At 51.4% G+C, this 27,234-nt stretch overlaps 8 protein-coding genes across 8 annotated transcripts; 5 read left to right on the top strand and 3 right to left on the bottom strand.

Moving 5' to 3' along the window:
• Positions 1–230: 230 nt before the first annotated feature.
• J4E82_001653 (uncharacterized protein) lies at positions 231–3,008 on the top strand (the record flags this gene model as incomplete). Its single annotated transcript, XM_051727961.1, has 5 exons — positions 231–373; positions 432–1,692; positions 1,748–1,865; positions 1,916–2,151; positions 2,244–3,008. 5 exons carry the CDS (start codon positions 231–233, stop codon positions 3,006–3,008), a joined length of 2,523 nt encoding a protein of 840 aa, XP_051592316.1.
• Positions 3,009–4,682: 1,674 nt separating this feature from the next.
• J4E82_001654 (uncharacterized protein) lies at positions 4,683–7,152 on the top strand (the record flags this gene model as incomplete). The annotated part of the gene is made up of 3 exons (XM_051727962.1): positions 4,683–4,924; positions 4,976–6,065; positions 6,118–7,152. The coding sequence occupies 3 exons, from the start codon at positions 4,683–4,685 to the stop codon at positions 7,150–7,152; spliced, it is 2,367 nt and encodes a 788-aa protein (XP_051592317.1).
• A 1,955-nt stretch (positions 7,153–9,107) lies between these two features.
• On the top strand, positions 9,108–10,584 carry J4E82_001655 (uncharacterized protein; the record flags this gene model as incomplete). Its single annotated transcript, XM_051727963.1, has 2 exons — positions 9,108–10,287; positions 10,343–10,584. 2 exons carry the CDS (start codon positions 9,108–9,110, stop codon positions 10,582–10,584), a joined length of 1,422 nt encoding a protein of 473 aa, XP_051592318.1.
• Positions 10,585–11,611: 1,027 nt separating this feature from the next.
• J4E82_001656 (uncharacterized protein) lies at positions 11,612–12,773 on the top strand (the record flags this gene model as incomplete). The annotated part of the gene is made up of 2 exons (XM_051727964.1): positions 11,612–11,997; positions 12,152–12,773. The coding sequence occupies 2 exons, from the start codon at positions 11,612–11,614 to the stop codon at positions 12,771–12,773; spliced, it is 1,008 nt and encodes a 335-aa protein (XP_051592319.1).
• A 3,812-nt stretch (positions 12,774–16,585) lies between these two features.
• Positions 16,586–18,421, top strand: J4E82_001657 (uncharacterized protein; the record flags this gene model as incomplete). The annotated part of the gene is made up of 5 exons (XM_051727965.1): positions 16,586–16,982; positions 17,030–17,212; positions 17,268–17,599; positions 17,652–18,048; positions 18,093–18,421. 5 exons carry the CDS (start codon positions 16,586–16,588, stop codon positions 18,419–18,421), a joined length of 1,638 nt encoding a protein of 545 aa, XP_051592320.1.
• Positions 18,422–18,610: 189 nt separating this feature from the next.
• J4E82_001658 (uncharacterized protein) lies at positions 18,611–19,630 on the bottom strand (the record flags this gene model as incomplete). The annotated part of the gene is made up of 1 exon (XM_051727966.1): positions 18,611–19,630. One exon carries the CDS (start codon positions 19,628–19,630, stop codon positions 18,611–18,613), a length of 1,020 nt encoding a protein of 339 aa, XP_051592321.1.
• Positions 19,631–22,383: 2,753 nt separating this feature from the next.
• J4E82_001659 (uncharacterized protein) lies at positions 22,384–24,215 on the bottom strand (the record flags this gene model as incomplete). Its single annotated transcript, XM_051727967.1, has 2 exons — positions 22,384–23,967; positions 24,030–24,215. 2 exons carry the CDS (start codon positions 24,213–24,215, stop codon positions 22,384–22,386), a joined length of 1,770 nt encoding a protein of 589 aa, XP_051592322.1.
• A 1,205-nt stretch (positions 24,216–25,420) lies between these two features.
• On the bottom strand, positions 25,421–26,690 carry J4E82_001660 (uncharacterized protein; the record flags this gene model as incomplete). Its single annotated transcript, XM_051727968.1, has 2 exons — positions 25,421–25,801; positions 26,232–26,690. The coding sequence occupies 2 exons, from the start codon at positions 26,688–26,690 to the stop codon at positions 25,421–25,423; spliced, it is 840 nt and encodes a 279-aa protein (XP_051592323.1).
• Between the last annotated feature and the right edge of the window lie 544 nt (positions 26,691–27,234).

The raw sequence follows: 27,234 nt of genomic DNA on the forward strand, positions 1-27,234 counted from the left end.
CACATCACGGTGCTACGAACGGCTCGATGGAGCTCAACGCGGCACCACATGCTCCGGCCAAGTCAATTGTCTGATTTAGCATGGTAGAGGGATGTCCAGTCGTCATTCAAGAAGAAAGGGCGTCCCCAGTGGTGGTGCTGCTTACCCCGCTAATTGGTAGTCTCAGGCAGCGATTTCTAAGGGCTGGCAGGAGGTTCGATCGGTCATTACCATCTTGAACTTCATCCATCATGGCAAAAGCACAAGCTCTGAGCGCTCACGTGCTTTCGAAGGGTTGGACCTTCAAGCAGGCTGATGATACTGCTGATGATGCTTGGATGTCGGTCAACAAGGTTCCGACAAATGTACACCTGGACTTGATGGACCACGGCAAGTATGTCTCGACGTTCCAGGAATCGGAAGCGTTTTGCAGAAACTGACAAACGAGCCAGAATTCCGGATCCTTTCCTGGGCTTCAATGAGCTTGACGCAGAGTGGGTGGCAGACAAGGTTTGGATATATAAAGTTGAGCTGCCCAAGGTACAGGAAGCAAAAGAAGGTATTACACACGTGCTTGCCTTCGACGGTCTGGACACATTCGCTACAGTCAAGCTCAATGGAGAGACTATCCTCGAGAGCGACAATATGTTCGTCCCGCATCGCCTCGATGTGACTAAGAAGCTCAATTCTGAGAGCACGAACACTTTGGAGATCGACTTTGCATCTGCCCGTCTGGAGGCCATCAAGATCAAGGAGAAGTACCCAGACCACAGATGGGTTGGATTCAATGGCGATATGGCAAGGCTCGCAGTGAGGAAAGCTCAGTACCATTGGGGCTGGGATTGGGGCCCAATCCTGAACACGTGCGGTCCCTGGCGTGAAGTGCGATTGGAAACCTACCAGGCAAGGGCCAAGGATCTGAGAGTCGACTACAAACTCGATGATAGCCTAAAATCAGTCCAGGGAACCATTTCTGCTACTGTGGAAGGACCGTCTGCAGACAGCGTTAGCTTTGATGTTTTCGATGGAGATCAACGAGTCTTTAGGGAGACTGCAAAGATTAGCGAGGGTGTGGCCAAAGTGGATTTCCATGTCAGCAGTCCGAAGTTGTGGTACCCCCATGGTTATGGCGAGCAGCCTTTGTATACCGTTACTGCGACGGTTCTCACGAATGGAGCAGAGACACATCAAACGTCACGTCGAACAGGTTTTCGGAAAGGCGAACTCATACAGGTGCCAGATGCTATTGGAAAAAGCTTCTACTTCCGGGTCAACGGCGTTGATGTCTTTTGTGGTGGCTCGGACTGGATTCCTGCCGACTCTTTTACTCCACGTGTGACCGAAGAAAAATATCGTAAATGGCTCGAGATGATGGTTGATGGCTATCAGATAATGATCAGAATCTGGGGTGGCGGCATCTGGGAAGAAGACATCTTCTATGACATCTGCGATGAACTCGGTGTCCTGGTGTGGCAAGATTTCATGTTTGGCTGCGGCAATTATCCCGCCTTTCCGGACATCCTGCGATCAATCAAGGAAGAGTGCACCGCAAACGTCACCAGACTGCGACATCACCCTTCCATCATCATCTATGCCGGAAATAATGAGGACTACCAGGTGCAGGAGTCGTATGGCTTGACATACGATTACGAGGACAAGAATCCAGAGAACTGGCTCAAGACTGACTTCCCGGCTCGATACATATACGAAAAGGTGCGTGCGTATCGTGCGTTTATCAATTACAATTACGCTGACAGCACTTTTACAGCTACTGCCTGACGTCGTTGCGGCGGAAAGTCCACATGTTCCATACCATCCAGGATCACCATGGGGCGACGGCCTTAAGACGTCAAACCCCACAGTGGGTGACATGCATCAATGGAACGGTAACAATCTCCACATTGCGTCACATATATTATACTTACGACGTATGCAGTGTGGCATGGCACACAGGAAAAATACCAGATTTTTGATACGCTAGGCGGCCGCTTCAACAGCGAATTCGGCATGGAAGCATTTCCACATATCGACACGATCAAGTACTATTGCACCGATCCTTCTCAGTTGTACCCGCAAAGCCACATGCTTGATTTTCATAATAAAGCGGACGGACATGAGCGAAGGATAGCCACGTATTTGGTGGAGAACTTCCGCACCAAGACTGATCTAGAGGTATGTGCCGTCCGACGGTTACCCGGTTCATGGTCGGGAACTATGACTAAGTGGGCCGCAATATAGCCGGTATAGGTACTAACAGCGAATAGTCGTTCATCCACCTAACACAGCTATCCCAAGCCGAAGCACTAATGTTCGGCTACAGGGGCTGGAGACGACAGTGGGGTCAAAACAGGCATTGTGGTGGTGCACTCGTCTGGCAGCTCAACGACTGCTGGCCAGTCACTTCGTGGTCTATCGTCGATTACTTCCAGCGCAAGAAACCGGCCTACTACGCTATGCGCAGAGTCCTTGCCCCCATCGCCGTTGCAGTCAAACGGGCGCACTTTGATTGGAGCGTAGTACATGCCAGAGTACCCAAGACTAGCGACTACGAAGTCTGGGTCGCGAGTCAGAAACTGGAGGAAGTGACAGCAACCGTTGAATTGCGATATATTAGCGTTGAGAGCGGCAAGGAGATTAAAACGAAGATCGTCAAGAAGGATATCAGGCTCGTACCGAACGGAACGACCGACGTCCTCTCAGGTACCATCGACAACCGGAACGAAGAGCCGCATGTCCTAGCCGTCCGCATATGGGTCGATGGCGAAATTGTGTCTCGCGATGTCGATTGGCCCCAGCCACTCAAGTATCTCGAGTTCAGGGACCGCGGCTTGGAAGTCATACCGAAGGGTGAGACTATTGTGGTCAAGGCCCAGAAACCGACTAAAGGCCTGGTCTTCGAGGAACGTTCAGGCGTCCTTGTACACGACAGTGCTATAGATGTGGTGCCTGGAGATGAGCAGATCATCAAGGTAAGGGGCTTGGGCAAGCAGGATGAACCGTTGAGGTGGACATATTTGGGCAAAGATTAGGCGTCAGCTCGCAGGATTCGGAATGTGGAGTTGCTTGGATGATGTGGAAGCAAGATGACCGCTTTGTGGGGCATAACGTGTGAATGCGAGTACATGTAGTTAGAGGTATGTTCAGCGCATGCTGACGCGCAAGTACAACAAGTCCTTGATCATCAAGAGCGTCGACTAGCTCATCGGCTCGAGTTCGTATGTCGCGACATAAACTTTGGAACACGGCGAATATAGGCAAGGACCAAAGGTGTGGGATCGCACTGCGTAATAACCAGGCATTGTCGAGTAGAGTTTGGACCGAAGGGTATATGTGAGGCTGCTATAGGTCCATCGTCATGTATATGCCAAGCCCTGGATATGAACGTGTCTATCGAACATGCTGAATTTCCAGGGTTAATTAAATGGCGCCGCCCAGCGCTTTACAGCATTGGCTGGAACTGCCCTGCATGGGGTAGAGGGTGCAGGCAAATGCAACCTAGCCGCATGCCATCACGCAAAGCCGGTTCGCAGCGAGCACGCAGCAGCGTTCGGTGGGTTTTTGAGCTTCTCGGCCCACACTGGCTCGCGACCCGGACGCTGGTATGGGCTTTTGACTGGTGATATGTCGGCAGAAGGCGGCGGTAGCGAGTATGTCGCATGGTTGTCGTTCCTCTTCGCCTGCAACGCGGCTTGCCTGCAACGGCCGTCCTTCATAGGTCGGGTACATCTCACCCGAAAGCATGTGTTCGACGTTAGGGTTTGTGATTTAGGTTCGCATCGCACCACCCTCTCCAGAGGCCCACACACACATATCACGCCTCTAACGTAGGCACGCAATCCATGCCCACCTGCGCCCATGCGATCGAGGGTGCGCGCTGCTTGATCGTGGCGGGAAGGATGATCCGCACTCGCTGAAACGACGTGCAGTAGTGCTGCCGCAGCCAGAGCGAGAAGAAAAGGCTGCTTCATGTCAGTCGCATAGCGTAGCGCTCTAAAATGGTAATGTCGTGCGCGATCTCTTCTGGAACCCTTTTCGAAGCCGTCGGCAGCGGCACGCCCCATCTTTGACTTCAATTTCGCTTGGCCCCCTCCCCTCGCGAAAGACGCAATCCTTTCCCGTCCGCCCGTCTCAACGGTCGCCTGCCCTTTTTTTTTCTCCTCTCCCTCTCGCTCCACCAGTCAGCCCTGCTGCATGCAAACAGGGGTGCTGTGGGCTATAATGCGGGGATTATACCCTCTCGAATGTCCACTCTGGAATGCCTTTCTGTCGCCCGGGCCCTGCGACTTGCTGTTAGCTTCCGCGCCGAGTATACCACAAGCTTCTGCAGGATTATGACGGCACATGCCTGGGAACCAGACGCACCTACGTTACGTTTTGCCTCTGTGCATCTTATTTGATTCAGGCTGCAGGTGGTATGCACTGCTCAAACTGCACTACCGAGCGTCTCTGATATATCGATCCCGGTTCGTCGACCTTTTAGTTCCGATTCTTGTTATATTGGTCCCTGAACGTACCACCACTAGTACTTTGTACCATCATTCTGGTCATCGCCTTCTTGTCACGACATATTTGACCGACTGTCCTCCTTGACCTGGCACCTGGATGCAGGGTCGCCTGACACTTCTGGTCTGAAATACCTGTTCTTCTTTCTTGAGTTGCGGCCCTGAAGCACGTCGCCGACTTACCACCGAGGTCACTGCAACATGTTTCATACCTTCCAGTCGTCCGTGGGAATGCGGTCACCCGGAGCAGACAGTGACAGCGCGGGGAAACCATCACGCCCACCAGGCTCACGACGCATATCAACCAGCAACGCATGTGTCGAATGCAGACGACGCAAGATTCGATGTGACGGTTCACAACCTTGTGGACAGTGCCAATGGTATCAACACCCTGAGGCATGTGGCTATTCGAAGCCTGCACAACGAGTTGTGCCTAGCAGAAAGTGAGCATTCTAGAACATTATCAAGACGGGTCGGGCTAATCAGTTTGGTAGACTAGTCGACAAGCTTTCCAACAATATTGAACAGTACAAGACCATCCTCACAAAGTTGTATGGAGTAAAGAACCTGGAGTCGCTGGCTAGTCTCCCACGCGAGGAACTGCTAGAACTAGCTCTCTCCTCCAGTGCGATTCACTCAACGACATCGCCGTCGGCGGCCGACTCGCAAACGCTATCGGACGTGCAGGTTGGATCTGATGGAGCCGAAAGCTTGGAAGCGCTCGAGCAGGCTCCGCCTGAAGATCCTTACTGGGACGAGGCACGGAAGCACCAGCTCCGTGTCCAAGGCATCTCCGACGATGTAAATGGACTATCAATGTCCGTCGACCGCCTATCCTCTTATGTTGGCATCTCTTCTATCACAGCGGCACTAAAGGTTATTGTACGATGTGCACCCCAGACGCGTTCGCTCATCGCACACAACAGCCAGGAGACTGCGCTACCAAGCCGCGCAGGCTCTCCGCCACCGGAGTTAGCAGACAGCAGGCCAGATGCCTTACCGTCTCCCGAGCATGGTCAAGAGCTGATTGAAAGCTATTTTGACCGCGTGCATCCTTTCTGTCCTATGATCGATGAGCGAAAGTTTTGGTCCACGTTCTTGTACGGCAACCGCAAGGACTCAGCATGGCTGGCGCTACTGAACATGGTCTTTGCATTGGGGTCGCTTGCCTCTCTAGCTGCAGACAACGAAGCACACTATGTCTACTTCAATCGATCTCGGCAGCACCTGTCTCTGGAGTCGTTCGGAAGTGGCAACCTAGAAGTTCTTCAGGCTCTAGCCATTATGAGCGGATACTACATGCACTATCTCAACCGCCCGAACGAAGCGCATTCCCTAATGGGTGGTACGCTTCGTATGGCTACCGCGCTAGGTTTACATCGTGAGTACTCGGAACGCAGTGACGCAAGCAGGCAGTTCATGGCACCGGGTGAAGAGGATTCTATTTCCCCGGAGATGAGAAGACGCATCTGGTGGAGTTTGTTTTGCCTGGATTCTTGGGCTTCTACTACGACGGGTCGACCTTCGTTGGGCAGAATGGGGCCTTCCATCACTGTCTTGAGGCCTGGAACGGCCGCAAACACTGTAAGCCTTCTTGACGAATGCTGCAGTCGATAACTACTGACGTCAAACACAGTCCCAGGCAATACCACCACCCAACAGCCCTCAGTACATCGAGCAACTCAAGATCCTGCCTCTAGTGCACGCTTCGGCATTTTGTCAGATCGCTACTAGGATACAGGATCGGCTCGTCGAGTCTCCTCTGCTTTCCTCCTCAGAAACCGCTAGCTACGACGCACAGATTGTGAAGTGGCATGAGGAACTACCATCGATTCTCTCCAACCCTGACGAGCCGTGTCCAGAGTTTCTTCGGCGAACCAGACTGGTTATGAAGTGGCGCTTCCAGAACATTCGTATCATCCTCCATCGTCCAATCCTGCTTACTGCAGCACTACGGCGCTCTCCTTGGGTCGCCCTCAGCGCGGACGAGAAGCTCGCAGTGGGCAAATGTCGACTCATCGCATCGAAGACAATCGAAGAAATCAACCACGAATGCATGCCCGATCTCATCTCAGGTTGGAACGCAGTATGGTTTTGCTTCCAAGCCTGCATGGTACCTCTGGTTTCATTGTTCAGCGATACCAGCATACCGGAAGAGGTTGAGAAGTGGAAAGCCAGTGTCGAAACAGCACTCACGTTTTTTGAAACAGTCAAGGACTGGAGTATTGCAGCTAAACGAAGTGGCGATGCAGTCACCCGCCTCTACGCCGCATACAAGACGAATGTATCGACACTATCCCATCAGAGTCAGACCGCTATGCCACACATTCCCCATCCCCAGCAATATCGACAACAGCAACCTCACCCGCATGCCCACACTCACTTCCCTGTCCCGGGCACGTCGGCCGCGCCGACGATGCTCAACACCCACCCAGTCGCTTACGGACAACATCCTTTCTCCGCATTCGGACATTACAACCCAGCAACACCTACCTGGGCCAACGCCGGGAACGATCCGACGATCTTGAACAACTTTTGGGATGATATGATGTGGGATACCAATTTACCGGATATGCTAGAGACGCCGTTTGGGCTTGGTGGGGACTATGAGTTTGCAAGTGCGGCACAGGACTCTGGGGCGCAGGGGGCCTGTTGGATGCATGGAAACTAAAGAGACCATCAGGGAGCGTTACATTAACACTCCTGTCGATCGTTTCAGTATTCAATGTTTGCCCAAGTCTGGACAGCACATACCGCATAGGCAGCATTCGAGACTATACCCTAGCGTAGGAACGCAGGTCCGCGTGTGCGCAGCACATATGCGCTGTCAGTCTTGATGAAGATGCGCCAAGACGACTTTGTGCGACTGACGATGCCGGAGCCGACCGGACGACGCATAGCCACCGGGATATTGCCTAGCAACTCGATCGCATATACGAGAGCTCCCAGAAAGAAGTAGCAATATGCAACAGCCGGCAGTGAAACCGAAGAAGCGGAACATTCAGCACAAGGGCTACCCTTTACCCCCTGGTTTCATATACACACACATGGCAGTTCAGGGTTCAGGCTGCTGTTCGGAGCAAAGGATGATTTACACGGATTATAGATAGATCAGCGGCTTCTAGCATTGTTCTCCCGAAGTCGCTTTATTTCTCGTTCTTGTCGATCTACCACATCTTTACACAGTTGCACGGATGGAAAGTAAGGCTGGCTGGCACGTCCAGGCCATGGAGGCGGATCCGCATGTAGATGTCCCCTTTTTCTTTTCTGCACTTTTGCTGCGCCTGTCTGCGTCGTTTCCGCATCCTTCACCCCTCTTCTATGTTGCATCACAGCCTTAGCCCTGCACTTTCTCTCTTTAACCTCGACTCTGCATCGCCTCCACATCACCCTTTCACCGTTTTGCAGATGTATGTACCGCATAGGTGGTTAGATTTTCTTCTATTCACTCGCTATTATAGACATGGGGTGCGCATTATTTGTACCCCAGATTCTGGTGATGGCTAAATAGGCATGAGGTTGATCGCATACCAGGGCCTGCATGCAACGTCGGAAGTAGTTAGACATAGACACGAATGCATACACCGTTTTCATCCGCTTAACACCGAAAGAGGATTCGTGCAATGGGCGTGATGGCTTAACAGAGGAGCTATATGCCTCTCTGCTGTTACTTGGTTATATTGTTACTAATCCACATTTCACTGAGTGAGGGTGTGTTTAGCCTAAGGGCGTCGTGCATGTGAACGTGGACCAGACTAGGACATGTCGAGTTTATGGTCGCGTACGTAGAGGAGAAGTGAAAGTAGGAGTGATCTTGCGGCTACATCCAATGCTGTGTGCTCAAAAAAAGGAGGGAAAGAAGGCGCACGTCTACAGTATCTAGGTATCATCACACGACACCAAGAATTCAAAGTACAATAACACAAACGCGCTACTGTTTCTGTCTGCACACTACAGATACGATGTACCAAGCGCACAGCGGGGAACGAGTCCATCTTGGCTGCTTGTCCTGCAACATCAAATGCTTAACCGACATGTGTTGTCATCGGTGAGTATGCGCGGATTTTTGTCCAAGGTGACGTTTGAATTGTGGTATGATATGTGCAGGGTTTGCAATCCATCCTGAAGGAATCTGGATAGATGTGACGCACGTGGTTCTGGGCGATGTGGGACATGGCAGGCGAGGCGAAACGGGCTGCGGGGGTGCCGATGACGGAATGTTGCGCGGATCTTAACGATTAGCCGCCTAGGAGAGTATCTGTTTGGTACTGCACAGTGCATTGGAAACAAGTGACATGTGACAGATGGATGCGGGGTGCAGATTTTGGATTGAATACACCTAGTGGTCCTGTTTGTACACGCACGACTAGACGAGAGCGAATTCACGTAAAAGGGGTCGTGACGATGAACGAAGTTGCACCTAACCTTCCCGCCACCACCGCGCACGTCTCACCCACGTGCACGTTGGCCCACCAGTTGTCGATCGCAGCCATGGAGCTTGGCTATCTATCCTCGGACCTACTTCACCGCCGCCACCTTGGTCATGTATGTGAAAGGAGCGCGATAATCGCATCTCCAGCTTTCGTTTCTCCCCATCGACAAGCGGATTGATATCCCATCGCAACAATGTCAGAGCCCGATCTCCACCGCGCCATATCCATGAAGCCCCACCCATTCCATACACATCCCGACCGCATAGAACGCACATCAAGTCCCCACGTCCACGTGAATGCCAGCAGTAGTGGCAGCAGCGCGCAACACCATGCAGATAGCTCAACCCGCAAAAACGATGCTAGCAGCACCGCTATCGAAACAGCGGCTCCTACGACCGACCACGACCCCATAGCCCGCCACGTCTCTGCGCGTCACAGCAGCTTCCACGAAGACATTGAATCGCAATCGCCGCCCTCGTATACCCCCGACAATGACCCGTACTCGCTGTCCTCTGCGATAAAGCCCGAGTCGGAATTGGCCTTGATCCGCGCCAACACGTCGCGAAAGCGCGATGGCTGCGGTCCCATCACCCTCAACAAGAAGGCTACCTCGGCGAAGAAGTTGGAAGAGTTCTACTCGGCGCAGAACGAGAACATTGAGAGATTGCTCAAGCCAGTGGCTGAACATCGGGCTGCCGCAAAAGATGAAGATACAGCCAACCACCTCAAGTACAAAATCGCTGTCATTGGTTCCTTTGCCGCAAACATCATTCTAGCCGTCCTACAGCTCTACGCCGCCGTATCTTCTCGCTCGCTGTCGCTGTTTACGACAATGGCCGATTCGCTCTTCGATCCCCTTTCCAACCTCACGCTTATAATGTGCAACCGCGCCGTGGCACGTGTTGATGCTAGGAAGTTCCCTTCAGGAAAAGCAAGAATTGAGACTGCCGGAAACCTCTGTTTCTGTGCGCTCATGATTACGGTTTCTGTGGTCATCATTGTCGAATCTATCCGTACGGTTGCCGAACACTCCGGACCCGAAACCAACGACTTCTTTCTACCCAGTGTCATCGCCGTCAGCATTGCTTTTGCGACCAAGTTCTCGCTGTTCTTGTATTGTTGGGCCTTGAGGAACAAGTACAGTCAAGTCAGGATTCTGTGGGAAGACCACCGTAACGACCTGTTCATCAACGGGTTCGGTGTGTTGACGTCTGTCGGTGGATCCAAGTTGAAGTGGTGGTTGGATCCCATGGGTGCGATGATACTATCCGTCTTGATCATCTTCCTGTGGTCGAGAACCGCGTACTCGGAATTTCAGCTTCTCATCGGCGTTACAGCTGATACGGCCATGTTGCAGCACATCACCTACATCTGTAAGTCTCTTCTCATTACATCTACTTGGGCTGTGCGCTAACGCTTGCTTTCCAGCGATGACACACTCCCCCACCATCCTCCAAATAGACACTGTGCGTGCCTACCACTCCGGTCCCCGCCTCATTGTCGAAGTAGACATCGTCATGGACCCAGAAGCTACATTGAGAGCTACACATGACGTAGCTGAGGAACTTCAGATAAAACTGGAGAGTCTTCCTGATGTAGAGAGGGCGTATGTTCATGTGGACTATGAGACGGACCATCGACCTGAGCACTTTTTGAAGAAGGAGTTGTGAAGGTATGGGTGAGGAAATGGGGAGGTAGTGCGTGGAAGAACAGCGGGAAGAGTGAATTGAAGTGTGTAAGGGCATAAGAGAATGGTCTCAACTTGTATATAGTTGTTATCAGTTCTTCGATATGAAGAAGATGTGGGAATTTTCCTACGCTTCTACCGACTATCGCTATTAGGATATATGCTACTACTCGTAAAGTCGTCTCATGTCCATATGCTATCCTCGTTCTCTGAATTGCATTGTTCGTTTCTAGAATGTGATTGTAAACCATCATGTCGAATGTTACTCGCGCCGATGAGATCAGTCTGATTTTTCTTGGGGAAACACACTGCGCATATATCGTTATGGATTCAAAAGACGTTCTCAACGTTTCAAGGTTGAGCACTTTCAAGATCATGTGATTATCGAAATTGCCGACGCTTACTCTCTTGGTGACAAAGGCATGATTACTTTTACTATGATACTTGTCATGTGAGAGCCCCCTCTTTCATGTAGAGCAAGCATATCTCGAAAGTCGTGGGTGACTCGTCGATTATGGGCCATGGTAGTTCCGTGGGCCGACGTAGATAGCAGCGGATGTATAGATGATCACTGGGTCGCGTACGCCACGTGACTGGCAAGCAGTGGTACATTCCAAAGACGCGTCTCGGTTGAACATATCTCCAGCAGGCCTTGAAATAACTAGTGGTTATCATGACAATGTTACACAGTTCATCAGTTGAATCGATGGTAGAGCCCAAGTAAGCGTAATTACGTGCTGCGCAACTCCCCCTTCACCAAATGCGCAGTGACCACTCATCTAAGTCACTGTCTGTTGCTCTTCACTAGCGAGTCTTCTCGTGATTGTTCGCTTCCGTGCCGTTTTATCGGTCACCTTGGCTTGTTGTTTGGCTCGTCCAGTCGTGCCTGCCTTGCACCCACAATTCACGGTGCTGGTCACCCAACCTACTACGAGCGACTGACATAACTCTGGCCCAGCACCTGCCTCGTAACACAGTCACCCCCAGGAATTTCGCGTTATACAGGCGCGATGCCACCGTCTATTGTGCAACAATTTGGCAACATGCTCTCCTCCCGCTGGCGGCTTAAAAAAGATGCATCGCCGTCACTCAAGCAAAAACCCTTACACGAAGTTGCCAGGTACCCTCAAGTCATCGATATTACCCCAGAGAACAACTCGTGTCTCAACCCATCGATGTCCTACGAGCACATACTGGAATGCAGACACATCATCGTAACAGCGAGGCCCGACGAGCCATGCGCACCCAACTGCTATCATATTGCCAGCAACAACTCATCGAAGGACAAGGGAGCACTGAAAAGAAGCAATGTTCTGAACTTCTACTGCGACGCCTGCATGGAGACAGGGAGCGAGGCGCTCATGTCCAATGACGTTTCCTCGCTAGAGGCTGGCAAGTGCACCAATAGTGGCGCACAGCAGCGATACTGACTGAGTGATAGAGGTCATACGGCTTGGAATGCGTCATGGAAAGGCCGAGCTATGCGGAAAGGAGGCAAAGTTTCGTAAATGCTAGATCGCGCTCAAGATTACCTCATTGCCCTGCAATAGTGACGGTACAGTGGAAGGACAATACACACCAAGGGCGAATCATCACCCTTTCGATACCACGATCCCTCGAGTAGGCGACAACTTCTTCGAAGACGTGCTCACCAACCCGGTGGAGGAGCTCAATCCGACCAGCGATAGTGGCGCGAGTGCATCCGCATCCACATTCGAAGACGGCACTGATGTTGACAGCAGCCCTGCGCATCTTGGAGAAGGTGGCTCAAACTACCTCCGGTATACCCGATCCACCACACATAACAAAGGAAAAGCAGCAGCACAGGAGGCTGAGCCAATTCTGAACACGGCCAGTAAGACTCCATCGCGTCACGCTGGCAAGAACCCTCCCATCGCACGGAGCGCCGACACAGCCTTGCCTGTCCCTGCACAGTGGAAGCGGAAACGGCCCATAGTCACTGATGAAGACGATGACTACGTGGATACTCTGGAGGAAGAGACAGTGGTTTTCAAAAGACCGGCGAAACGACACACGAAATCTACTATCGCAACATCAACGGTACCGGCTGCGAAGACCAAGCCTGGGCGTCCTATGAAATCTGCGATCAATACGCCTTCAAAGCCAGCTACGAAGCGGAAAACTAGGAGGCTAACGAAGAAGCGTTCATAGGCAGACGTGTTTAAATCTACGTGTGTCGGAAGAGAAAGCCTGCGCAATTGAAGAAGAGATGGTCAGGAGTGATGTCTGGATACTACTGGATTGGGCGGCGGTCGCTCTACGAAACGCAGATTAGATGTTCTAGAAGCGAATCGAGATCCTGATGTGAAGAACAGAAGGCGCTGCGTGCCGAGATTAACGGCGAGCAATCGTCGTCAAAGAGTTGCAGGTCAGCCGTTGGCACAGGCCTCATGAGCACCGAAAACTGTAAGAAACGTCCTGTTGAAGTGCTGGATATATGTCTTCTTTCTTCAAGGCCGAATGCGTCAACGACAAATCGAAGGATCCAATATTTTTGACCTGGTATATGCATGCTCCCCGCGCGTAGTGATATAGGTGCAGCCGGCATGTGGGGCATCTGACCACATCTTTAAGTACGCCCCGTCGTACTGAATGCAGCCACATTTACTGGCACGTTCCAGTATCGCATACATCAGCTTCTGCAGCAGAAACGCACCTGTTTCATTATCGAGGATACCATTGAAATATTCGCAATAGAACTTGCTGTGCAGGAAGTTCTGTCCTCTGTCCGGCAATCAGCAGAGCGTGCTACAATGTCTCAATTCGAGCTTCGCGCTGCAGGTATTTTGGATCTGTATGCAATAGCGACAGTATGGACAGCCGCGTTCTTTGACGACGAGATCATCGGAGAGATCATGCATCCGCACCGCAAAGACTATCCTGATGACGTTTATTGGTTCTTACTGCGCGGGATTCGAGAACGATTCTGGGACTGGCGCCATCAATTCATAGTCGTAACAGATAATGGAAAGGTGGTTGGGGCAGCAGATTGGAGGAGGCTTGGGAAAGGCGGAGAGAGCAAAGAGTTGAGCGTACTAGATCCACGTATGTTCACCGCGAAACTTCTCATGACAGATGAGTCTGGCTCCCGACTCACATCAACATTCTTACAGGCAACCTCATCGCGCCCGTCTTGGAGACCTACCACTCCATATCCCTAACGTTGTTCCCGAATCGTGCCGCCGACCCTACACGCGCCTCGTTCCTCGATACCGCTGTCGCAAACTCAGAGAAGTACTGGACTGGCCAGCGGACCGAATGCTGGGACTTGCATGTTTGTGGTGTACATCCAGACTACCAAGGTAAAGGTGTTGGGAAGCTGCTGGCCCGATGGGGAGTTCTAGAAGCGCAGAAAGAAGGCGAAGATGTCGTAGCTAGTGTGTTGTGTGGGGAGAAGAACAGAGGCTTCTATGGCAAGGCTGGGATGAATGTGCAGGTTAGCGAAACGAAAGGTAAAGGGGGAGGAATTGCTTTGTTCACAAGATAAACTGCACTGCCCTCGAAGCGGCGTCATATACAGTCCGTGCGCACCCAACGAGCCAGTTCAGTCAACGAGCCACCCGAAGCCCCGCAACCTCATGAACTATCCCAACTGCAACGCGTCATAACTCCACAACCATGGACCCGATTCAAGAAGCAATTAAATATATCAAATCGCGTGAGGCTGGAGATAATTTCTCGTACCAGAAAGTCGCAAAAATATTCAGAGTTGATCGAACGACGTTGTCGCGGAGGCACCAGGGCACACAACAACCCCGGGGCACAGAGGCAGCCGAACATCGACGAAATCTCAACCCACAACAAGAGGATGAGCTTATTAGCTTCGTAGAAGGGCAAACAAGAGACGGAGTACCACCTACAAGGTCTATTTTAAAAAATTTCGGCAGCGCGGTTGCGCAGCATGAGGTTTCAGATAGCTAGGTTACCCGGTTTCAACACCGTCATCCCGATGAGCTCATCTCCAAATGGGACACCGGTATAGATCGTGAGCGTCACTTTGCTGACAACAAGCGTAAATACGAGTTGTATTTCAACTTGCTGCACTCCAAGATGCGAGAACATGAGATTAAAGAGCGCAACACGTACAATATGGATGAGAAGGGCTTCTTTGTCGGCATCGCCCACCGCAGGAAGAGGATCTTCTCTAAAGCAGTTTATAAGTCGGGAGAGCGTACCGCGGCGATGAGGGATGGCAACAGAGAATGGGTAACGCTGCTGGCTTGCGTATGCGCTTCTGGAGAGGCATTGCCGCCCGCTCTTATCTATCAGGGCATCTCCGGGGTTCAATCAAGCTAGGTTAACGACCTGTTGGCCGAACAACACCAAATCTTTGTATCCCACTCGGCTTCGGGATGGTCAAATAATAATTTGGGACTTGCCTGGCTTCAACAGGTCTTCGAACGCTTCACGGCAGCTAAAGCTCGCCGACAATGGCGCCTTCTGATCCTTGACGGCCACGCCAGCCACCTCACGCCGGATTTTTTGGAGTATTGTGAAGCTAAACGCATTATGGTTATGGTGTACCCACCACATTCTACACACAGTTTGCAGCCGTTAGATGTTGTGCTCTTTTCGCCACTCTCAAAACACTACACCGAGGAGCTTACCCAACGCCTCCAGCGTACCCAGGGCATCTCGAGGATCACCAAACGCGACTTCTACAGCAACTTTTAGCCGGCTTGGAGCTCTACAATAACTCACGATCTTATATTGAAGAGTTTTCAAGCTACAGGCGTATGGCCGATGGACGCTGACCCGGTACTTCAACGCTTCAACAACCAACCACAACAACAAGATGACGAGCCAAGAATAGGGGAGCAAGGCGACGGCGATACCTGGCCTCAACTGCGCAAAATTTTTGAAGCTGCGGTGGCTGACAAGGCCAAATTTAAAGCCAAACGGCTGTCCCAAGGCCTACACTCGCTGCAGGTCAACAACGAGCTTCTCCGCCTCCAAAACGCGGAGCTTCGCGCTGAACTTAACCTCATGAGATCCCGACCGTCTAAATCAACAACACTAACTACTCAAGAGGGCGACGATTGGCACGGCGGAGCTGTATTCTACAGTCCCAGGAAGCTTGCCAGTCTCCGCGCGCGCAAGGCCGCAGAACTGGACGAAGCCGCGGAGCAACAACTCCAAAAAACTCGCGATAGAGAGAGAAAAGCGGCAGAAGCAGCTGAGAAAAAGCGCTCTCAAGAAGCTGCAAAGGTGGCTCGACAACAAGCTAAAATTGCTAAGGATGCGGAGCAGTTACGGCAGCGTAAGGAGAAAGCTGCCGCACGGGAACTTAAAAAGCTGCAACAACAAGCTGCAACACTAAAAAAAACTCACGATACAGCAAATAAGCGTAAGCGAGAAGCCTCAGCTAAGCCAGTAAAGAAACCAACAAAGCGTCGTCGTGTTGTTGCTCCATCAAGTCAGGTGGTTGATGGTCCGCCTCGGGCGCCCTCCCCACCTAAATTTGGCCTGCACACCCGCCAAATCAAGACGCCAGCGAGATACAAGTAGTGCAAACGCTTTAGTAGCGTCTATATATCAATACACCAAAAAATCTCACGATAATAGCTTTTGTGGGTGGCTTAATAACCTCATCTTTTTTGTCGTCCGATCTTGGTGGGGTGGCTCGTTGACTGAACTGGCTCGTTGGGTGCGCACGGACTGTATCGACCAATGAGCGTCCAAGGGGTTGATGCCTTCTGTGCCGATGACGCCGTTTACATGCCGTACTTCCACACCCACGCGTGTCCATAATCACACTCGCATCTCGAACCTATTTTGACAGAAACCTTTAGGTCGACTGACCCCAGCGCATTCGCGCATTGCTTGTGAGAATGAAAGACCGAAAATGCCGGCCGCATAGACCGAGCGCTCTCTTGACAGCCTTATATAGCTGTTGCTACGCGCCCTAGATGACGGCGAACAGCTACACCCCTACATAAAGTGCCCGTTACTGTCGACGCAAGATGCTTGACATTCGTTTCGTCATCACTTTCGCTGCAGGTATTCTGCTCCATACTACAGTCTTCTCCAGACATTTCGAATGGGATCGACACGCACCCAACATCTTGACGTTCGCCTGTGCTACTTTCACAACTACGTTGGTAATAATCGCCATCAGTGGGGATGTCTCCATCAAATTGTCGGTCGCATTTACCAGCGCGGTCGCTGCATGCTTTCTCGGTGGCTTCCTCTGTTCTATGATCATCTATCGATTGTTCTTACATCCTGTCAAATCATTCCCTGGACCAACAGCTGCTCGCGTAACTAGTCTCTGGGTCATCAAGCAAAACGTACCAGACCTGAAATTGTACATCAAGCTACGCAGTCTCCATGACCAATACGGAGACTTCGTGCGGATACGTAAGTCAAGACTACAGCCGTATGAATGTGCGACTAATTCCCTCTAGGACCACGCGAACTCTCAATCTGCCATCCCGATGCCATAAAGGACGTTCATGGCCCCAGAAACAACATCAAGAAAGGCGAATTTTACGATCAAACTTACCCATCCCACACCTTGCAATTCATTCGAAACCCAGATCTTCACAAACAGCAACGTCGGTATTGGGACAAGGCTTTCCATAGCACCGGTTAGTGAAGATGAATTGTTGGTATCATCCTAGCTAATGTTCTTAGCATTACAAGGCTATACGCCACGTCTCACGAGGCACTATCGCCTCATGGTCGATATGCTTTCTCGTCATGCGGCTTTCGGCACGCCGATAGATGCTAGTGGTGCTTTCTTAGACCTCTTCTTCGACGTCATATCAGATCTAACGTTTGGTAAATCGTTTGAGACGCAAACTAGGAATCAGCGAGGCCCGATCGTGACAGGATTCCTCAGGAAGCAAAAAGCGGTTGGTTTCGCATTGCTCAGTATGCCACTGCTTCATATCGCCAGGAACCTACGCATTTCACTGAAAAAGCAGAAGTCTTGGGAAGGCTGGTACGATGAAGCTTTGCAAGCGCGCAGCAAGGTAAGTCATCTAGGCGCTATATCTTTCAAACTAGATCTGCTCACACGCGCAGATGCATATCCATGAGCCGGACATATACACATACTTATCGCAATCCGATGGATTTAAGAATAACACGTTGAGTGAGGCGAAGTTGGCCATCGTTGCTGGTGCTGATACGAACGCCATCACAATGTCCAATGTTTGCTATCTGCTGTGTCAGCACCCTGGATATCAAGCAGAGCTTTACAAGGAGTTGTCAAATTTGCGGAGCTTAGACGGAGTCATCGATGACCGCGACCTGTTAAACAAGCCTTATCTGACTGGCATTATCAACGAATCGTTGAGGTTGCATCCGCCTGTACCCTCTGGCCTTCAGCGAGTGACGCCTGCAGAAGGTGCGATTATCGCAGGTCGTTACATACCAGGCCACATGAACGTAACGACACCAACGTACGCTCTGCATCGAGGTATTGGCATCTCCCGCATGGCACAACTTCCACTGATCTTATAGATCCACGCGCGTTTGTCCAGCCCAACGACTTTATACCCGAACGCTGGTCCTCTCAGCCTAACCTCATCCTTCGTAGAGACGCGTTCGTGCCCTTTGGATTTGGAGGATACAACTGCGCAGGGAAGCCATTGGCCATGATGCAGCTTCGTATGGTCGTTGCCATGATCTTTAGAAGATTCACGGTGTCGTCCGCAACTAATAAGGAGGGCTCATGCCAGTACTTCATTGACCATCAAGCCGACTGTTTCACGCTACACCTCGAACCGCTTCCTCTACTTTTCAGAGAAAGACATGCCATCTCAAAGGTACAGAATCAGCCCAGCCCATAACGTACTTCAGTTTCTTGTCGAAAAATGTCACAATACACCCATGGTTGTGGTAATCTATCGTTATGAGCAGTCAAGCTTTGGTGCATGAATCTTTCACTTATACTAAGAATGAACTTTTAGAATTAATTGTTAGAGATCAATATTCTAGCTTCCGTAGAAGGAGCCTGTAGGTGCTGAAGTAGCGACTATTTACACAGTGACAGCGACAACCTTTCCACCCTCGGTGTAAGTACCATTCACAGGGGCGGCTTGACCTCCTGATGTTACAACATAAACAACGCTTTGATCCTTCCAAGTTCTTCCAAAAGCAGCCGCAGTCGCACCAGCAACCACCGTTGTGTTCAGTCCTCCAGCAATCAAGCTTCGAGTCCCATCTACATCTACTCGTTCCAATGAGTTTCCGCCATTTTCCGCGATGAAAGCGACACCGTCCGCAGACATGACGAAATCATCCCCAGGCAAATCGGTTTGGAGGGTTTCATATGGTCCGACCGCCTCACCAGTCGATGTGTTGATTTCAACACGGCAGAAGAATCCTTTCAACGCGTTGATGTAGTAAAGATACCCATTGAAAATCTTGATCCCGTTGATGCCCAACACGAGGAGCGTACCCTCCGCCGGCTTCATCGTCTCATCCTCGAGTACAACATCGTACTTGCCCGTCCAGACATTCAATCGCCAAACGAGTCCCAGAACAGAGTCTGAAATCAGGACGGTACCTTGCTCGCGATCCAACGTCGTCATTCCGTTCAAGAAACTGGCTTCGGGGAGCGCCTCGATCTCGGAGACCTTTTCGCATTTGGCCAAATCACCACGGTTAAAGTCGATTTGCCATACCGAGTAACTCGCTGCGTCTGATCCTGCTCGTGCGACGGAGAAGTTGCCTGCGATGAATACGAAGACGTCAGGGCTCATCTCTGTGATTCCTAGTAGACTGGTCGTGTTCGTTTCATCTTCGAGGTTCGTGATCAGAGTTGGAGTGTTGTTGCGGAAAGGGTTGATTTCGTAGAGGGAGGGGCGGTCGATTAGTGTAACGAGCAGGTTTCCGTTTGAGCGGACGGCGATATTCTCTAACCATGTGCCATTGTCGAACTGATATACCGATCGAACGGAAGCCTGGGAGCTGGCCGGTAGAGCTGCTGCTGCTACAAGAGGAGCTCGTAAGATCGAGATGGCGAGAAAAGTGATCAGGGTGCTGAGATGAAACATGTTGGATGGATGTTAAACTGTTCTGGATATGCAATGTCATTCTTTCGTGCAGCATTTATACGCTGCGTAAAGGGTGCCATCATCAGTCGCACAGCTCATTTTGCTTGCTAAGCGTCGTCTGCTTGGAAATTGGGTGAAGAGTATGCTCGGCATTCGTTAGCACATAACGTCGGTCTGGGGCTTTGTAAGCTTATACAGATCTACGTCCCGAGGTTTTGCCCAGGGTAGCATGTTTTGATAAAATGAGAATATGTCAACAACTGTGAACAGAAATCTGGTGCATCCAGAGAGCTACACGAGGATGGATTTATGTACAACTCTTCATTTGTTGACTTGAAACATTCCTCGATCACATCTGGCGTTGGCTTCCATAGCCGTGTATCGTACAACTCAAATGGCAAATCGTATCTGACCGACCTTACAGTAAGTCGACAAAACTAATCATTGCCTCGGCGATGATTAGATATACCATCCCGTGATCTGAGCTTGTGAGTATGCTGTATTTAGTAATAGCAATGCGCGTTGTTCGTAGTACCGCGACTACGCATGGTGCGAGCCATGTTTTGTTCAGTAGACTTTTTAAAGTCGGGCCGCTCTTCATGATGCAACTGTTAGCATTGGCTTGGCGAAGTGAGATACTCTTATGAGACTAGCTCGGAAGGCCAAGATTTAGGCTCATTGTGCCTTATCCAATGAAATGCGATACGATCGGCCCGCAATTAAGTGTCTTGGAGAACAAGGTCACGATTTGGCCGCGAAGATGGGCTTGACAATAGAAAGAAACATTAGTCTGTTCTTACTCTACAACGCAACGTCGTTCGTTGTTGACAACCTCGCTCATTTTGATGTTCGCAAGTACAACTGTCCAACTCCCCATCTCCCAGCGAACATTCCAACCACCCTCTTAAACCCTTCCACCTCCTTCTCCTCCACACCATCACCATCTGCGTAGAATTCTCTCGTTTTCAAAACTGCCACTCCCGCTCTGACAACACAACACAACCCTGCAAAAGGTAGTCTTCCCACTTCACCTACCCCTTCTTCCCCACTTTCCCCTTCTCCGTTGATCTTCTGGATCCCTACCTTCACCATATCCCACGCCATATGTCTCGCATATTTGAGCGCCAAATGTACCTTCTCATACTCTGGATGTGGACGTCCTGCTAGCACCGGCAAGGTAGATGACAGATGCCGCATCTGTGCTTCTTGGAGTAGAATGTTTGTGCAGAAGGCCAGGGCAATGGCGTCGCAGTGCAGCCAAGTATGCGGTTCGGGCTTCGAGACTAGGGCTTGAATACAGGTTGTTAGACTTGATGTGGCTGTATCGTAGGCGTGGTTGGGTTGTGGTGGGGGGTTGAGAACGAGAGACGAGATATACTCCAAAGCTGGGCTTGTAGCCAGAGCGACGGTGGATCGGATGTGTAGTTTCCGCGCAGACGTTGCTGATGCTAATCCAAGTGGCGGGTGCGGTGGTATCTCAGGAGCCAGATTGTACGAGATACATTGAGTGGTTGTGTGATAAGAGGGCAGAGCCAGAGGAAGGTGCGTAGGTGATGTCAGAGTTAGGACGCGGTCTAGCATGAGCAGACTTGGTTTTATCCATTCCAGTGTCCAAACTAGGTTTGCGCTTTTTGTGGCTGAATGTTGTAGGAGTTGGAGTATACCCACACTTGCTGACATGGTTTGGAAAGCTTGATTTGACATGCCGTGACTTGTTTCGTAGAGAGCAAGGAGCATGGATGCTTGGAGGATTGATATGTTGACATTGGTGCCGCTTTGGAAGATGGCAAGCGATTGTTTCAATGCGCGGTAAAGTTGGCAGCGGGTTATGTGCTCTGCATTGTCGCATGGTCGGCGGCTCATTAACCACAGACATAACAATAGGAATGGACGGTATGTTTCCTCGTGTGGTGGTTGCTCATACGAAGCATGATTTTGCCGATCTTTCAGAAAGTCTTCCGGGACGATAGGACACCATTGCTGGATAGACGGACCGAAATCTTCCAAAACGAGGGATATATCCACGTTGGCTTGATCCAGTATGTCGTATACTGTATCCGCTAGCATTGCCTTACTTCCGGAAGCATCCTTAGAGTCGGCAACTACTGTTACCGCATGCAGCAATGCCGTCGTACTCCGCGACGAAAGGTCGACATGAGTACATCCTTCGAAGCTTATAATTGATGGCTCTGAGTCCACGTCTCCGAGTCGTGGCGGCTCTTTGTATGGCGTGTAATCACATACTTTTCCTTTCCTGGCAGTATATTAGTCTAAAGCTACTAGACTCGGTTGTCAACAAAAGCATTCGCGAAAAAGAAAAGACTCACACAGCACATCTCTCGCACTGTGGCAGCGTCCGGTCGCATTTTTGTTTTCTTACCCGACAATACAGGCATACATTCGCCGCCTTTGCCGTTACAGGTATGAAGCCAGCTATCGCACTCATCTTGCATTCGAGCCCTCCAATCAGATCGTTCAGAAGATATGATGCGGAGAATTTAGTCGGGCACTGTAGTCGAAGGTGTTACTATAGCAAGTTAGCAAACAGCGGCCGATGCAGCAATAAAGACAATCAGTAAACATGGTCCTGGCGCTGACGTGTAGGTAAGCAGGGTTTAGCGAGTCGGCATCGGCATCTTGTACAGCGGCATTGTGACCTACAAATCTGGTTTGTCGCAGTGTCAAATAGATTGTTATGGTTTATTATTGCGTTATTGGGTATCTACATCGCTTCCCCACCTTCATTCTCCCACTTATCCAGCAACCAGTCCATCCCTGGGCTCCTCTACAATCTCACTCTTCCCATTCACATCATCCACAACCTTCTCCTCCACCCTACCCCCAGGCTCGAGCCCCACGGCTTTGACTTCATCTTCATCTTTCTTAGCCAACTTCTCTGCCTCTTGTTCTAGCCTCTTCTTCTCTTTCTTGCTAACCGTCATACTCCCCTTCTCCAATGCTTCCTTAGGCAGCGGTCTGACATACGGTTGACAGACCCAATATGGTCTTTTGACGCGAGCTACAGTTGCGAGGGAAGATTCGTACGGATCCAAGTTTTCTCCTGTGATCTCCTCCATCGTAGCGGGCTGTTCTGGCGCGGAAGCCGTCTCGTTGGCATGCTCCTCTTCATACTTCTGGATACCCTCTTTGACGGCTTTCTCTACAAGGCTCAGCACGTTTTCAAACGCGTCGATATCGCCTGTCCGTGATCGAGCGAGTGCGTCGCGCACATTATGATGTTGCGAGACGAGAGGACGTAGGAGATGAAAAAGATGTGCTTGCATAGCCGTGAGGTTGGGATTCGACGCCTCTTTCTTCTTTTCCGATTTAGACATTGGCTTTCTCTTTTTCTGTGGTGGGCCGTCTTGTTCATCTCCTGCTCTCTTGCCATTCTCCGCTGCGTTGTTGGTGTTTTCTTGTGGCAGCTCTTCGATATCTCCAGGCATCCAAAGTGGTTTCCGTTGTGGTGGTTCCTGGCCGAGGGCGTATTTGTGAATGATGTCCATGTATCGTCGCATCACAGCGTCCATCCTATATCCGCCTTTTCCGTCGCGCCCGCGCCAGTACTCTCGTCCTTCCTGACCAGGTGGAGGTGGTGCGGCGAATATGGTCGGATCGTAAAGGTTTCCTTCTGCGCTCATGACGCCATCTGCACCTGTCGCTTCCAGACATGTCGCAATGTCTTCGTGCTGGAGGATGTTTCCATTGGCGAATATAACAGTCTCTTTGGGAAGGTTCTCCCGTAGATGCCGAATCATCTTCCAATCTGCCAGTCCTGTGTTGTGGCCCTTCTGTTCTCTCCGTCGGCCGTGTACTGTGATGATACTTGCGCCGGCATCTAGTAGTGTTTTTGCGTATGCCAGAGTCTTCTCCGGTGTCTCAAGCACCCTCATCTTTGCTGTAACCGGAATTTCCAACTCCTCATGCAGCTTGCGTATCATCCTTGATATCAGGTCCCAGTCCTCTTGTAGAAAAGCGCCGTACTTGCCTCTCTTCGCAATACCTTGTGGACATCCCAGATTCAGGTCTACCGCATCGCAAAAAGGCGCAACATGTTTCGCAGCCCGCAAGAAATCTTCGGGGTCGTTTGAGCAGAACTGTACTGTAAGAGGTCTGTCAAATGCTGGGTTGCCATCTAGATGTCTATCTGAGTCGGGTAGTTGTGAGAGGTGATAGTAGTCGGTGGGTGACGGAATAGTCGATTTGAGAGGCTGAAAGTGAGCATCGCGGTAGTTGCTCTTTTCACCGAACATCTTGGAGTGGAACATCGGGGTATACGCTAGGAGGTTCTTCTGCTGAGACTCGGGAAGGAACGAGCGCGACAGTAATCGCCATGCCTGTAAAAGCCATTTCGTTAGCCATCATCCCAGGCCAGTTGTATTGAGTTGAAGAGACATACGAACTCTGACTGCTCGACCATAGGCGCGAGTACCAGCTTCGGACTCCCGATACTTTCATAGAATGCGCGTCCGTGAAGTTTTCTTCTCTTTCCGTTCTCCTGAACAGACACATCCCCGTGGCCTTGACCGTGTATAACCCCCGCCATCTCTCCGTTGGCCTGCATCGTCGTCTCGGTCGTGGTCATCGTGTTCGCAAAATACCGTCTCGGCAATCGGCTCGCTACCCTGGGGGCGATGGCGCCCCCAAACGCTTGGAGAAGAAGAGGACGTATGACGCCGAATCTCTCACGATGTGAAAGCACGAACGAGGTGAGGCCAGGTACGAACCGTGCGCAGTTGCGAGATGCGTCAAGGTAGCTTTGACTCGTGGTGTGCTTGTTCTGCGAAAAAACGCCATCCCGCACTCCACTCGGCACGAAATACTGACCAATCGGAGTGCAAGATATCTCCGTATCACACCATTGAGCGTTTGCTGAAACTTTGTCGTGGTACAACAAGACTCATCTTGTGTTATGGTGAGCTCAATCTTTCTTTTTCTCTTTACGTAGTTTGTCTACCATCAATCCTGCTTGTTTCTCAGCATGAACCATGGATTCAGCCTGCTCGTCAATACGTCTTGGGCACCCTCGTCTGCGCCCTTGCCCAAACTTGTTTGATGTCACCGACCATCTTCACACAAGTGTCCAAACTTGTCACTTTTGATCATAACAGACATTGCTTCCCAACGGCATGGTACCTAGACGCACCACCAAAGGTACCGTGCCCTTGCCTAACACTAGCCCTTGGCTTCGACCATACCTTTCCCGACATCACGCCATCAGGGTACCACATCACGACACCCGAGTCAAGCACATTATCCATATATCAAACAATCCGCATCTCCAAAGCTTGTCAAGGACACACAATCGGAATATACCAGTATAGATTCATCACAACATACAGCTACATGACCACCCGCAACACAAAATACGCCAGATGTTCCCAATCAAAAAGCCTCCATCCATCTCGCATCCTCATTGACTAGCATTAGTCGGATATCTCATCGGCCGTTATGACGTCTCCACAAAGGGAGAGAAAAAGAGAAGACTGTTCTCTATGGTGTAGGAGGTGAAGGAAAACGCTGAATCGCAAGAGAAGGACAAACACCACCTATCGTTGGAAAGGTCCCATGGTTGAAAAGCACGACAACGCCGATGATATGCAGTTTGGTTTATGCCGGATAATGCTTCGTAGAAGAAGCCAAGGAAAAAGGTGGAGTGAACCAGTGCACAAAGGCAATGCTGGCCAGTCTCCGGATATCATCAAAAGAAGGTACGCCGGGATCAGAAGACCATCCATCCGTCCAGGAGTCATGAAGATATGAAGGCGATGCGGAAGACGCCGATGTTGTTTAGAAGGTACTCCAGTTCCACGTGCCCTGGAAGCTCTGAGCTATGCTGCCAACGCGTGTGGTCTCAGGGCGCTTCGCCGCAACAGGAGCCTCGATGGCTTTTGCGGCTGGACTCGGCCCATTGCTACTGTCTGAGCTCTCGCTGTTGGTGCGGCTGGACCGAAGGTGCTCCCACTCGCGGAAGGAGCTGTGGCAACGGTCGCAGGCACGGTGCCAATGGCCCTCAGGATGGAAACGTGCGAGCTCATCGAGACGGACATTGTTGCGCGAGTGCTGCCAGCAGAAGATGCCGCCGCACTTGCGGCAATGGTGGCGACGTTGGAAGAAGCCAAAGGGCTCTTGGCAGGATGATGCGGAGCACACCGAAGTGGAACTATCGGCCTAGGGACTGTTAGCACGACTGGACTAGGCAGGGATGAAAAGAGTGGACAAGTGTCGCTAGCACGAACTTCAGCCCTGCATCGGGTAAAGGGTAGCGTGGGGGACGACCGTCTGAATAGAGCAAGCGGTGCCGGCGTTGTACGATGGAAATTATCCGAAGACGAATCCGACATGCACAGGACGATGACCAGGACGGCCAGTATCGCCTCCGACAGGCGGTGGCAGCGTCTTGTTGAGATGTGGCACACCAAGCGCTCGGCATCTCGGCTCTGCAGACAGCGGGAGGCCAGACCAGGGCACGCTAACAGAGGATCCACTCGGACCATGTACGTAAGATCTGAGCCTCGAGCCCTGGTTGAGCACGCGACAGGGAAGGCCGTGCGGGCTAGCAGCGGCATAACGAACAAGTAGGAAAAGCGTCAATACATACCTGCCAGTGGTTGCGTGTGATTGGCCCAGCGACGGGCGACAGTGGTTCGGCGTTGTAGAGGCTCTGCATGTCCTCGTTGCCAATCTGCGAGCCGGGAGTCGCGCTGCCCTCATTTGCGACCCACCCAAATGCTCCCGCCGACCATGCTTGGTTGGGAGAGCTGACGCCAGAGTCGACCTTTGGCGGCGACCTGCTGCTGGGCTTCTCCGTCTTGCGCAGCGCAGCGGGTATCCCGATGGCGGTCCTGGGCTGGTAGATGCCCTGATGGCGGGCGAGGGGCAAATGTGTGGTGCGCGGGGAGGTAGGAGAGATGTTGGCGGGCGTGTTCAGGCCCGAGTTTGTGGGCGAGTACTGCGAGTGTGTCGAGTGTGTCGACTTGCGGTATGCGTGGTGTTGGTAGGGAGCATGTGCGTGTGTGTTGTGCGGAATCGCCGTTGCTGAGGAGAATGTTGTGGCCATGTTGAAGGTCGTAACTAGAGGTTGGATGTAGTCGGGGCAAAGCAAGTCAAGTCGACGGGGAGGTGTATAATACGTCCTATGTCGGTATCGACAGGCGGTGAAAGTGGACGGCTGGTATTGGTGCAATCAGTGGTATGCAGCCGTGGAACAGGAGTGCGGCTCCTTGTAGGGTGTGTTGGTGTTTTGGTTGGTCGTCAATTGGTAGCTGACGTGCAGGCGATAAGAGGACAGTCGGGCGGTGGTACAACAGACGCCGGGGCCACAAAGTCGACCGTGGTTCAGCAGGACATAGTCGAGTGAAGGGGAAGGTGATATGTGTGGTGATATGCGAGAGATATGTGAGGCGAGATAAGAAACAGCGGTGTCGCGTGAGTGCGGAGGAGACCTGGGGTGAGGCTCTGGGGACAGGCAGGATGAATTAACTTGTAGCCAGCCAGCGCTTCTGCTAATAATTACCTACAGCGAACTGACGGATGGGCGGCGATAGCCCGAAGGGGGATGCCTGTCATGCTTGGCAACCGAAAGAACGACAGGGTATCATCGG

Source organism: Alternaria postmessia (genome assembly GCF_024291825.1).
Source record: "Alternaria postmessia strain BMP 2775 chromosome Unknown scaffold_6, whole genome shotgun sequence".
Taxonomy (NCBI): Eukaryota; Fungi; Ascomycota; class Dothideomycetes; order Pleosporales; family Pleosporaceae; genus Alternaria; species Alternaria postmessia.